Genomic DNA, 13352 nt, shown 5'->3' with positions numbered 1-13352 from the left:
CTCCTCAGCATATTGTCTTTCTGTGAGAAATAACGCACCAAGATCAGTTCTTGGGAAACTCAGTTTGTAGAGGCACCAGGATTCTCATTACTCATATCATGCATTTTCTTGAAAGAGAACTACTGTATCTGTTTAACATAATCAGCAAAATGTAGTGGCAAATTAAGGCAACTTGTAGAGCGCATTGGCTTTGATTTGATTCATCTCCATATGCTTTTTGGTCTCAAGGAAATTGAAAAAAAACCGTAAAAGGGAAAAGAATGTTGCTTTACTGTATGGCATTGAGAGTTTTTTTTTTTTTTTTTTTTTTTGGGGGGGGGGGGGGGGGTGTTGAAGAGTGTATGGCATTGAAAGTTGAAACTCGCTGTTGTAAGGCCTCCAGGTCAAAGGAACAGTAAGATGTTTCTCACCCTGTAATGTATGACGGGGTTTTTAATTTTTGAAATATAAAGTAACCCAAATAAGATAAATCTAAAAATTTCATATTGGAATTAACTAAGAAAATTTTATGCCAACCAGGGAAAGTGATAGAAAAAAAGTTGGAGGAAGCAAACTAATGTGAATGTGATGGACTGGTAAGTTTCTTATGGTCAAATGACATGAGTATATGATTTTCTTGTTATTCACAACTAAAAATGAGAATATTAGGGAACATTTTAATATTTTAAGGAATCTTAAAAGATTACCATATATTAAAAGATTTTCTAATATTTTTATATGGGAAATATTAACGAATGCCCTAAGAGTATTAATTTAGGAATTATTTTTAGAAACATTTTATAAGAAATTGATAAAGCAATTAATTTTTTTGTCAGCTTTTTATATTTTTCGTGAAAGTGGTGTTAAAACTTTTCCAATATAGTTTATTAACAATTGTCCTAATGACACTTGTTAATATGACCCTTCATATTGGAAATAACTAAGAAAATTTAATATTGGAAATAACTAAGAAGATTTTATGCCAACTAGGGAAAGTGATAGAAAAAAAGTTGAAGAAAGGCGAACTAATGTGAATGTGATGGACTGGTAACTGGTAAGTTTCTTATGGTCAAGTGACATGAGTGTATGATCTTAATGTTATTTACAACTAAATATGAGAATATTAGGGAACATTTTAATATTTTAAGGAATCTTAAAAGACTACCATATATTAAAAGATTTTCTAATATTCTCATATGGGTAATGTTAACGGATGCCTAGGGGTATTAGTTTCTTTTTTTTTTTTTTTTTTTTTTTTGAAAATGAACTGCTCATATATTGACTAAATTAAGAAGAGTCCACGTACAAGGCTTCTAATACAGATGGAGGGATGTCCTCCATCCATATTAAGTCATCATCTAAATTCCTAGCATATCTGGCTAAGGAGTGTGCCACCCTATTTGCCTCACGGCGTACAAATTGAATGGACTTGGAGCGAAGACTAGAAACAAGACAATGAATATCCTCATACAAATGGCCAAAGCGAGAAAATCTTGGACACGGACCAGCAATGTTCTTCATGACAGAGGCGTTGTCTCCTTCAACTATTAAATCTGAGAACCCCGAGTCAACAGCCATCTCTAATGCTCTGCGGCACGCCAGAATTTCGGCTTCTTCGCTGTCAACAACTTGAGGACCTTTAGCAGACATTGACACCATAATCTCTCCCAAGTCATTTCGAATTACCGCTCCAATACCTGATGCCTTAATATCGTTAAAAACCGCGGCATCAAAATTAAGTTTGAAAAGTCTGCAAGGTGGTGGGTTCCACGTATGGCTGCTGCTTGGCGTTGTTGTTGGAATGGATAAGTGGATTTGAGCTTGACGATATTCCTCCACAAACTTTCTGGCTCTTTGTCCCAGCTTTGTTGGATCCTGCATAACACCTCCATGAATGATTGCTTTGCGCTGTGACCAGATCAACCACAATTGCACCACAAAAAGTTCAAAGACCTCCACAGATAGCTTCTACCGCAACTCATCGAACAAAAAAGCGAGATCGTTCTGGCCACTCACATGCTTCTGTAACTCCCTCGAGCACCCAGCCCACACATCCTTTGCCACACTACACTCCCATAGCACGTGGAGAACCGTTTCATTCTCTCTTTGACAAAGCTGGCAAGTCCCATCATCAACTATTTTCCTACGCATCAGGTTCACACGGGTAGGAAGGATATCATGCAAAGCACGCCAAGCAAAGACTTTTATTTTGGAAGGAATATGTAATTTCCACAACAACTTCCATAGGGCATCATCACTTCTTGCCATAGAACATTCCCCACACCGCCTAGGGGTATTAGTTTAGTAACTATTTTTAGAAATATTTTATAAGAAATTGATAAAGCAATTAATTTTTCTGTTAGCTTTTGATATTTCCCATGAAAGTGGTGTTAAAATTTTCCTAATATAATTTATTAACAATTGTCCTAAGGGTTTCCATTAACATGACCCTTCATATTTAGTTGTAATTTGTAAATCACAAGGTAATTATATTCCTACAAAGCTACACTCAATAAATATTAAAAAAAAAATGTGGGTACTGGGTATCCACATTTGCAAAAATGTTACATTTTTTTTTAATAAATGGATAATTTTAGATGTTATTATCTTTTTTTTAATTAATATATATATATATATATATTTGTTTGGGATTGATTTGGATGCTAATATATATATATATATATATTTATATTTATATTTATATTGACAAGACAGGAGATTGTGATTAGGGGTATCCAAGTGGCTCTCCCACCCGCCCAACTCGCCCATACCTGACTCGCCACCAACCAATCCGACAACTCCGGCGGTCAGACACGAGTTTGGAGATCTCTAAACTTGACCCCAGCGGGTTGGTTGCAAGTTTCCGCTTTCAAAACCCATGAAATCTAACCCGCCCATAACTATTTACTCTTTCCAACAATTTTTCAAGTATTTCAGACTAGATTCGGCGAGATCTCATTTTTATCTGACAAAATCTAGGCCAGATCTCGTCAAATCCGGCAAAATATTGGCCTGATCTCGATGGATTTGGCCAGATATCAACCAAATCTCATTGCAACCGACGAGATATTGGCCTAGGTGATAAAACTCGAGACTGACCCAATAAAACTTGAAACTGACGAGACATGAACTAGTAGATCCAACTAGATCTTCTGGGTCGGTTTTGGGTTACGTTTTCATCCACTCGAATTTGTCAGATTGAGTCTGGGTTGGGTACAAACTCGACCTGTGGATAGCCCTAGTTGTGATTGCTATGAAGCACAATAATTCAAATAATTATTTTTGTATTATACATGTAATTCATAAATTGTTAGACTATTATTTTAATAGAATTGCCAATGTTTTATTTTGATAAATTGATAGCTAGAGAAAATGGGGATTTGAAGTCTAAATGTCTCTGTTAGAAATATCATGATGTGCCTACCAATTGAGTTATAAGGTTTTTGACCATGATTTATAGTTTGTATTTTGTTTCTCATTATTTATTTATAATTTATAGGAAGATACTAAAAAAGAAAAAAAAAAACTTGATATTGTGCTTTTAAATTTAAGGATATTTTGGAAAGAATAAATAATTTCTATAAGATTTTTAGGAATAAACCAAATATAAGAATCTTATTGTGGGGACCGACCCAGAATAGTAGGTTGGCTGGGCCCGGGCCCGTCCGAGGACCATTCTGTCCGAGGAGACGTCGCGGTCCAGAATCCTTGCTCAGGCCCACTGGAGCAAAGAAGACACGTCCGAGGAGTAATTCCTCCTCGGACGTTCCAAAGTCCAGGTCAAAGGTGCATCTCAGCTACTGTAGCCCTCACTCCAAGCACGTAAAAAGAAAGGAGACCCAAAATATCCTAGCAAAGGCTGTCACCACCACATTAAATGCACCACAGCTACTCTCCTGGCCGCATTAATGAAGAGAAGACCCCTGAACAGTGCTACCTTGGTCACTGCAACTCACAAAGAACTGGTAAGGGTGTCTGATGGAATAGGTGCTCAAGTAGGGGTTTGGATGATCAACAAGTGTAAGGCCCAGATGATAAAAGAGGGCCTATATAATATGTAAGAGTCCTTCAAGAGGAAGGGACGGAGAAAAAAAGGAGAGGAGGAACAGAGGAGAAAAGGTTCATTGTACGAATGCATGCCCATGAATAAAATTCCCCCCTTCACATCCGCTTTCTCCATTCTTGTTTCTGTATCTCCTGAGCCCATGCAACGAACCGTTTAAGTCAACTGGAACCAAGTTCTTCAGCCCACACTCTACAAAAATTCATTGTGTGGGACCTTTTGGGCCAAGGCCTGAGCATCCAGGACCGGGTCAATTAAAATCGTGTCCCTACAATTGGTGTCGTCTGTGGGAAGAACTAAAGTATCAGTAAGCACAACGGTCGAGCATGGCAAAACTAGGTCCACACCAGGAGAATCCTCACCAGGCTAACCCTCAACAAACAGAACCCATTGAGTCCCAGCGGCAAAATAACTCCGCCAACCCAGGCGGTAGAGGGAATCGTGAGGGAAGCGTGCATACTACCCAGACGAGCCAGAGTCACACCCAGATAGGTAGTCACGTATCCCAGAGGCGAAATAGTCATCAGGCCATGCAGCGAGAGATAGATGACCTGAAAAGGAAGTTACGACGTGTACAGGGAAAGCGATCTCCCTCTAGCTCAGATGAGTCCTTTAATGGGGAGGACGCGAGTTATCGACGGAGGTCGAGAACCCCCCCAAGTGAAACCTTTTCTTACGAGAGGGAACCACGCCCTATACGAAAATATGAGAGCCCATCCAGCAAGGGTTCGGGAAACGATGCTATGAATAGGGCGCTAGACCAGATTTCAAGATCACCTTTCATGTACAGAATTGAAGGGGCTAAGTTGTCTCGACGCTTTAATCAACCAGCGTTCGCCATCTATAACGGCCGAGCAGACCCGGTGGAGCACGTGAGTCAGTTTAACCAGAAAATGGCTATCTACTCGCAAAATGAAGCCCTAATGTGCAAAGTATTCCCATCCAGCTTGGGACCAATGGCGATGAGGTGGTTCAACAGCCTGAAGAAAAATTCCATAGGCTCATACAAGCAGCTCACTCAGGCTTTCTGCTCCCACTTTATTACAAATAGCAGAGTCCCTCGACCCCTCAGTTCGCTATTGTCCTTGTCCATGCACGAGGGAGAGACCTTGAAAGCATATTCGGATAGATATTGGAAGATGTATAACGAGTTAGATGAGAACCATGATGATGTTGCTATTAGCACATTCAAAAGCGGTCTCCCCACTGAGCATGGCTTAAGGAAATCTTTCACTGGTAAACCAGTTGCCAACGTTCATCAGTTGATGGATCGGATCGACAAATACAAAAGGGTGGAAGAAGATCAGCTACAAGGAAAGGGAAAGGAGAAGATCATTCCCCCCAAAGCGAATGATTTCAGGTCGGAACGATATAACCATAACCAGCCGAGGAGAGATTTTTCGAGATAGGCTGGACAGAGTAACATGCAAACGGTAAATGCCATGTTCAGGAAGCCAGTACAACAAGTGCTGGAGAAAGTAAGGAACGAACCCTTCTTCAGATGGCCGAGAAAAATGGCTGGAGACCCTTCAAAACGTAACCAAAACCTGTACTACCACTATCATCAGGACCATAGGCATACCACTGAGGACTGCAGGAATCTGTGGAATCACCTAGATCAGTTGGTTCGAGAAGAGAAGTTACGTCGCCTTTTGCACCCATCGAGTGGCCATCTGGGTCAGGCAATGCAAGAGCCTCGAAAGGATGTGTCATTAAGACCCCCCACCGGGACGATACACGTCATCTTCGCCGCACCAGGAAGAACTGGGCCATCTCCTTCCAGGGTACTGGCTGTTGGTCGACTCCCCTCCGAGGACAGGCAGAGGGAACCTAAAAGGTCTAAAAAGGGAAGCTCTTTGATACTAGGATTCTCGGACGAGGATAAGAGGGGAACTATTCAACCTCACGACGATGCCTTAGTAGTTACACTGAGAATCAGAGGGTTCAATGTGAGAAGGGTGTTGGTAGACCCAGGAAGCGCAATAGAGGTAATGAACCCTGATTTATACAAGGGGCTGAACCTGAGGCCGGAGGATTTGACAGCTTATGACTCTCCCTTTATCAGCTTCGAGGGGAAGACTGTTACGCCAAAAGGGCAGATCAGACTACCCATACAGACTGGATCAGAGGTGGTGGAGGTGAACTTTATCGTGGTCGATGCCTACTCACCCTACACAGCGATAGTAGCCAGGCCATGGATCCATGCCCTAGAAGCTGTATCCTCCACACTTCACCAAAAAGTAAAATACCCATCTAGAGGCCAAGTAGAAGAGATTCGTGGAGATCAGGCCATGGCCAGGCAATGTATGGTGGCCGCCATCTCACATCGGTCCCATGCCGACTCCTCGGCCTCTGGGAACTTATAGCAACCAGCCACCTCGGCAGGGCAAGACAATGAGCCAGTCGAGGAGATAAGGTGTGAAAGTTTAGAAAATTTTATCGTCGACAACGACCCAGAGAGATTTTTCCAGGTCAGCTCCGAGTTACCTTCTCAAGAAAAAGAAGAACTGGTCGGATTTCTGAGAAGAAATGTCGATGTGTTTGCATGGGACGCTTACTACGCCCCGGGGGTTGATCCTAGCCTTATTTGTCACCACCTGAACGTTAACCCATCTTCCATTCCAAAGAAGCAACCACCCCGACGCCCCTCAAAGGAACATGCTAGTGCCGTTAGAGACAAAGTGGCAAAACTAAAAAGAGCAGGGGCTATTAAAGAGGTCTTTTACCCCGAATGGCTGGCAAACACGGTAGTGGTAAGAAAGAAAACGGGGAAGTGGCGAGTCTGCGTAGACTTCACAGACCTAAATAAGGCATGCCGGAAGGATCCATTCCCCTTACCGCAAATCGACCGATTGGTGGATGCAACTGTAGGCCACCCTCGAATGAGTTTCCTGGACGCCTTCCAGGGCTATCATCAGATACCCCCTGCATTAGAAGATCAGGAGAAGACGGCGTTCATGACACCCGTCGGAAACTATCACTATAAGGTGATGCCATTCGGACTAAAGAACGCAGGGTCAACCTACCAAAGGATGATGACCAGGATATTCCAGCCACAACTAGGCAAAGTTATTGAGGTTTACATAGACAATATGGTTGTAAAAAGTAAAATGGTGTCCGACCACGTGAAAGACCTTGAAATCATCTTTGCTATCTTAAGGGAGCACAAGTTGCGACTTAATGCTTCCAAGTGTTCATTTGGGGTCGGATCTGGGAAATTCTTAGGCTATATGGTAACCCACAGGGGAATAGAAGTGAGGCCCGACCAAATCAAAGCGATTAACAGCCTACAGGTTCCTCAGAATCCAAAAGAAGTACAAAAGCTCACTAGCATGATCGCAGCATTAAACCGGTTCATATCACGATCTGCAGATCGATGTCGACCTTTCTACCTCTTGATAAATAAGTGGAAGAGGTTTGAATGGTCGGAGGATTGTGTCCGGGCCTTCCAGCAACTTAAGGAATACTTGTCGCGACCACCCATCATGTCTAGCCCTGAGGCAGACGAGGTACTGTTTGCATACATAGCCGTAGCCCCTCATGCTGTAAGCCTGGTACTAATACGGGATGACGACGGGGTACAGCGACCAGTGTACTACGTGAGTAAATCACTACATGAAGCCGAAGTGCGATACTTACCGTTGAAGAAAGCAATCCTGGCAGTAGTGCATGCCACAAAGAAGCTCCCTCATTACTTTCAGGCACACACGATCATCGTTCTAACCCAGCTCCCCCTTCGAGTGCCGCTACGAAGTGCCGACTACACTGGAAGGATCGCCATGTGGAGTGCACTTTTGGGAGCCTTTGATATTAAATATATGCCCAGATCCTCTGTTAAAGGTCAAGTCCTCGCGAACTTAGTCGCAGAATTCGCTGAACCCTTTGTAGAAACAATAGCCGAGAAGAAAGACATGGATGGAAAATCGGTTGGCACAATTTCAGCAGGGGAAATCTTGCGTTGGAGGGTCTACGTGGATGGCGCGGCCAACCAAAGAGGATTTGGAATTGGGCTAGTTTTACTATCGCCCGACGGTATTGCCATCGAGAAATCATTGAGACTCGAGTTCTCGGCTACAAACAACGAGGCCGAATACGAAGCCTTACTTCAAGGGATGACGGTGGTTCAAAAATTGGGCGGAAGGGTAATGGAAGCATTCTCGGACTCCAAATTGGTCGTTGGCCAAGTGATGGGTGAGTTGGAAGCTAGAGATGCTAGAATGCAAGAATATCTCGGACGAGTCAAACGCCTACAGTCGAATTTTGAATCCTTCAATCTGACGCACGTTTCTAGGAGTGCGAACACCCATGCAGACTCGCTGGCTACTCTCGCCACGTCCTCGGCGCACGATCTGCCGCGAATGATCCTTGTCGAAAATCTAGTCCAGGCGAGTCCCATTAGAAGAGACCCGACTCAGGTCCATCAGATTAGAAAGAATCCCAGTTGGATGGATCCTATAAAGAACTTCCTCAAAGACGACACCCTACCAGAGGGAAAACTGGAGGCCGAGAAGATACGGAGGAATGCTCCTCGGTTCTGGTTATCGGAAGACCACAAACTATATCGGCGCTCCTACTCTGGGCCGTACCTACTTTGTATACATCCAGAAGAATCCGAGTCCTTACTTGAAGAGTTACATGAGGGGATTTGTGGAAGTCACACCGGAGGGAGGTCGCTAGCACACCAGGCGCTCACCCAAGGATACTGGTGGCCGAACATGCAAAGAGAGGCCCAAGAATACGCAAAGAAGTGTGATCAGTGCCAGAGATTCGCCCCAAATATCCACCAACCCGGAGTGGTCCTCAACCCTCTCTCCAGCCCCTGGCCGTTTGCTCAGTGGGGTATTGATATTGTCGGACCTTTCCCCAAAACTGCAGGGAATAAGCGATACCTAATAGTTGGAATCGATTACTTCACCAAATGGGTGGAGGCTGAACCTTTGGCCAACATTAGGGACGTGGATGCCCAGAAATTCATCTGGAAGAACATTATTACCCGCTTCGGAACTCCACACACACTCATCTCGGACAACGGTCTCCAATTTGATAGCAAGAACTTCAGGGAGTATTGCTGTGAGTTTAGGATCACTAACCGATACTCCACTCCCGCCTACCCCCAAGGAAATGGACAAGCTGAGGCCATGAACAAGGTCATAGTGAATGGACTAAAGAAGAGGCTAGATGAGGCAAAGGGGAGATGGGTGGAAGAGCTCCCACACGTCTTACGGACCTATCGGACGACGCCGCGACAGTCAACCGGTAAAACCCCCTTTTCGATGACCTATGGGGCTGAGGCCGTGCTCCCAATCGAGAACAGCTTTCCCACACTGAGGTCTAATTCCTTTACCCCAAACAATAACGACGAGTTATTGTGGAGAAGTCTAGACTTAGCCGAGGAAATAAGGGAAAAAAAAATGATCCATATGGCCTATTATCATCAGAAGCTGAGACAAGGATATGATGCTAATGTTAAACTGCGACTTTTAGGTCCAGGTGATCTCATGATAAGAAAGATTCTCGGCAGCGCAAAAAACCCCTCTTGGGGCAAGCTGGGGCCCAATTGGGAAGGACCGTATCGCATCACATCTGTGGCCGGAATAGGTGCTTATTATCTAGAAGATTTGGATGAAAAAACTGTACCTCGCCTGTGGAATGTAAATAACCTAAGAAGATATTATTATTAATGAAAATGGCTTTGCCCGTGTTTTGTTCCGTGATCATCGTGTACCCACCAGTCCATTTCCATCTATTCAAAGTTTTAAACAGAACCTAAGTCCTGCATGGCTCCTCGGAACACAGACTTAGGGGAAATTAATACTTATGACAACTATTCAAAGTTTTAAACAGAAACTAAGACCTGCATGGCTCCTCGGACCACAAACTTAGGGGAAATTATTACTTATGACATTTATTCAAAGTTTTAAACAGAACCTAAGTCCTGCATGGCTCCTCGGACCACAGACTTAGGGGAAATTAATACTTATGGCATTTATTCAAAGTTTTAAACAGAACCTAAGTCCTGCATGGATCCTCGGACCACAGGCTTAGGGTAAATGAATACTTATGACAACTATTCAAAGTTTTAAACAAAACCTAAGTCCTGCATGGCTCCTCGGACCACTGACTTAGGGGAAATTATTACTTATGCACTTTATCCAAGTTTTAAACAGAGGGATGGCATCAGGCACAGCCAAGCCCTGCTCAGAAGCTGCTTGAGCGCCATCAGGATTCTCTCGGATCTCCTGTGGGTAGAAGACCTTCTCAGGCAATCTCAGCACCGAATCTACAGGAATTCCTACAGCATCAAGGGCATGAGCCCATAAGATGCTGCAGTAGTCCCTACACACCTCGGGAATTTCCTCGGAGAGCCTGGCCTCCGTTTCTTGAATCCCGAGCTGATGAGCAGCTTTCTTTTCAGCCTCTGCAGCCTCCCGGATCAGTTGAGCCTCTTCTTTAACCCGCCGTATCTCGTCCTCAGCTTTCTGCAAAGCGGCCTTAAGATCCAGTACATTCTGCTTCTCAGTAGCAAGACCGGTCTCGGTTACGAACAACTTCTGGCGCTGGTCCTCCGCTTGGGTTTCAGCACTCTTCAGGCCAGCCTCCGCCCTCCGGCGCTGTTTCTCCGACTCTTTGAACTTCTCCGCAAGTTCAAGGTTCTCTTGCTTGAGGGACCCCACGGTCTTCTCCACCTCTGTCTGAGACTGGACCTCAGCTTCAGCCAGGCTGCGATTGTTGCGACAGAACTCCTCAGCCACAAACACCTGCTGAGTGATCTGCCAACAAAACGAAACCAAAATTGTGTTAGAATGCAACAATGTTTGATGACTTAATGAAAGGGTAGAAGAAAGACTTACCATCGCAAGGTCCCTCTTAATGAACAGAAAAAGCTCGGGCTGGGAGAATCGCCTGTAGGCCTCCATGTCCCGAGGAAGGAGCACTGGCTGCTCCAGGGCCTCAGCTATGTAACCTGCTCTGCCCCTGTTGTATTCTTGAACCAAGGCAGTATAAGGGATAGCGACCCCGTCTAACTCCAGCTTCGGACTCCATACGCGTGGATTAACACACACTTCAGCCCGATTCTCCTCATCTCGGCTTTCCACGGAATTAGCCCTTTTACTCCTCTGCCCCCGAGCGGTTTTTTGCTGCTTGGCCGGGCGGGGGGCCACTTCACCTTCCTCAGGAACGTCAACCGGCCTTTTCTTTTTTAGGTCCGGGTTAACCTTGAGGCCAAGGTCGGAAGGAACCTAAAGGGCGGTTGGAGGAGGGTCTTGGGCCTGCAACTTAGCAGGCGCCTTCGAAGATTGACCCTTTCCTCGGTTGGACATCAATTCTCGTAAGGTTTTTCCCTTACCAGCCATGTTGTCTACTTCCTCGTCCGAAGAGTCGTCCGAGCAGGCTATAATAATCGGAGCGCTAACCACGGAATTTCGATCCTGCTCTCCTTCAGGGTCCGAGAGCTCAATTAAGGGGGCTTTATCAACCTCCTCTTCAAAATAGAACTCGTCTATTTCCTCCTCAAGGGAAAGACGAGATGATTCGGTCTCCCCTTCAATTGGCGCAGCAACTTCAAGGTCGTCTGGTGGAGGCAGTTGCACGGCCGGTGGAGGATCCCGAACACCAGGTAGCACGACTGGCTTAAGATCTTGTCGGGCCAGAAACTTAGGCTTGGATACGTCAATCCTAGCCAACCTGGGACTACCAGCTTTGATGGCGTGGCCAATGGCTTGGAAAGCACGGGTTAGTGGTTGATAGCCCAAAACCAAATGACACGCGCATAGCTGCTTGTCCTCGGCAACGTAGATTTCTGACCTTAGAAGATAGTTCAAGGCCGGAACGTTCACGTAGCTCAGCCTGGGAGCAACCAATGCTCTATCTGCAATACAGCCGAGAAGGAAATTAGAATTAAACTACAAAATTTATGACTCAAGCAAAAAATAGAGTAAATCTGAGGAGCTAAGCCCCTTCCCTAAAGGATTGGCCCTAAAGGCGCCACACCTGGAATTCCTACCCGAGTTGGACAATGAAAACCATCGCTCCATTCTCCTGAGGCAATGAGGAAGTCATCCTTCATAGTCTTATTGGATATGGGGAGACAGGAGATTAGCCTAACCACCTCGGATCGAGATTTAAGGTAATACCCTCCCTTCTCGACGTAGTGGCACTCGTACATGTGTACCACATCATGTCAGGTCAGGCCCAGACCTATTCGCTCGTTCAAGACATCTATGCAGCCTAATACCCTGAACATGTTTGGAGCGCACTGATGTGGTGTCAACCTATGGTGGAACAAGTAGTCCCGAGTAATCCTACGCATGGGAAGTGTCATTCCCCCTTGTATAAAGGCAATCATAGGAATGACCACTTCACCCACGTCTCTATCTAACAGTACTCCTTCTGGGGGAAAGTACTGCAGAACCACTCCCTGCGGGATATGGTATTTTGCCCTAAAGGCCTCCATGGCAGCCGAAGTGTCTACTAGGTCTTTAAATCTACCCATCTGGGCTGAACTGGAGGGACGGAAATAAAAACTGAGGAGAAAAGTAAAATCCGAGGAGAAATTCGAAGCGACGAAACGAACGGAACTTACGAGTATCTTCACAAATGACCGGTGAGATGCTTGAAAATCTCTTCTAGGAAGGACGCTTCGCGGAAACGATTATGGAAATTTGAAGAACGGAAGTGCTCGTAGGTTTCTGTGCGCTGGAGCTCTCTGGAGTTCTCTGGACTTCTGATGTGCAGATAAAAAAGAAAAAATAAGCCTCTTTGGCGCTTTATATAGCAAGAGGGAGAGAGAAAATCACTCCCGCTCGAAAATTCAAGGAGAAACGCTGACCGTCAGATCTACACCACGCTGTTGGATGAAGGAGACATAAAGCTGCCTGGAGTAAATGGCCGCGCCTTGTAAATTGTGGCGCGTCAAAAGTAACCGCTCGCACGCGCGGACCAATACCCCATTAATTCCTTCCTTTGTAAATGTCAAAACCCCGCTTTTCTCCTCGGAAGGAGATCAAAATCGGAGTTTTGAGGGGCTATTGTGGGGACCGGCCCAGAATAGTAGGTTGGCTGGGCCCTGGGCCCGTCCAAGGACCACTCTGTCCGAGGAGACGTCGCGGCCCAAAATCCTTGCTCAGGCCCACTGGAGCAAAGAAGACACGTCCGAGGAGTAATTCCTCCTCGGACGTTCCAAAGTACAGGTCAAAGGTGCATCCCAACTACTGTAACCCTCACTCCAAGCACGTAAAAAGAAAGGAGACCCAAAATATCCCAGCAAAAGCTGTCACCACCACATTAAATGCACCACAGCTACTCTCCT

General features: G+C 45.1%; 2 protein-coding genes across 2 annotated transcripts; both read left to right on the top strand.

The window, feature by feature from the left end:
* Positions 1-5727: 5727 nt before the first annotated feature.
* On the top strand, positions 5728-6408 carry LOC126690834 (uncharacterized). The gene is made up of 2 exons (XM_050385988.1): positions 5728-5879; positions 6000-6408. The coding sequence occupies exons 1-2, from the start codon at positions 5728-5730 to the stop codon at positions 6406-6408; spliced, it is 561 nt and encodes a 186-aa protein (XP_050241945.1).
* A 1119-nt stretch (positions 6409-7527) lies between these two features.
* On the top strand, positions 7528-8924 carry LOC126690753 (uncharacterized). Its single transcript, XM_050385910.1, has 2 exons — positions 7528-8747; positions 8918-8924. The coding sequence occupies exons 1-2, from the start codon at positions 7528-7530 to the stop codon at positions 8922-8924; spliced, it is 1227 nt and encodes a 408-aa protein (XP_050241867.1).
* The last annotated feature ends 4428 nt before the right edge of the window (positions 8925-13352 follow it).

The sequence above is a fragment of the Quercus robur genome, chromosome 1, assembly GCF_932294415.1.
Source record: "Quercus robur chromosome 1, dhQueRobu3.1, whole genome shotgun sequence".
Lineage (NCBI taxonomy): Eukaryota > Viridiplantae > Streptophyta > Magnoliopsida > Fagales > Fagaceae > Quercus > Quercus robur.
This window is presented reverse-complemented; position numbering and strand designations above follow the sequence as displayed.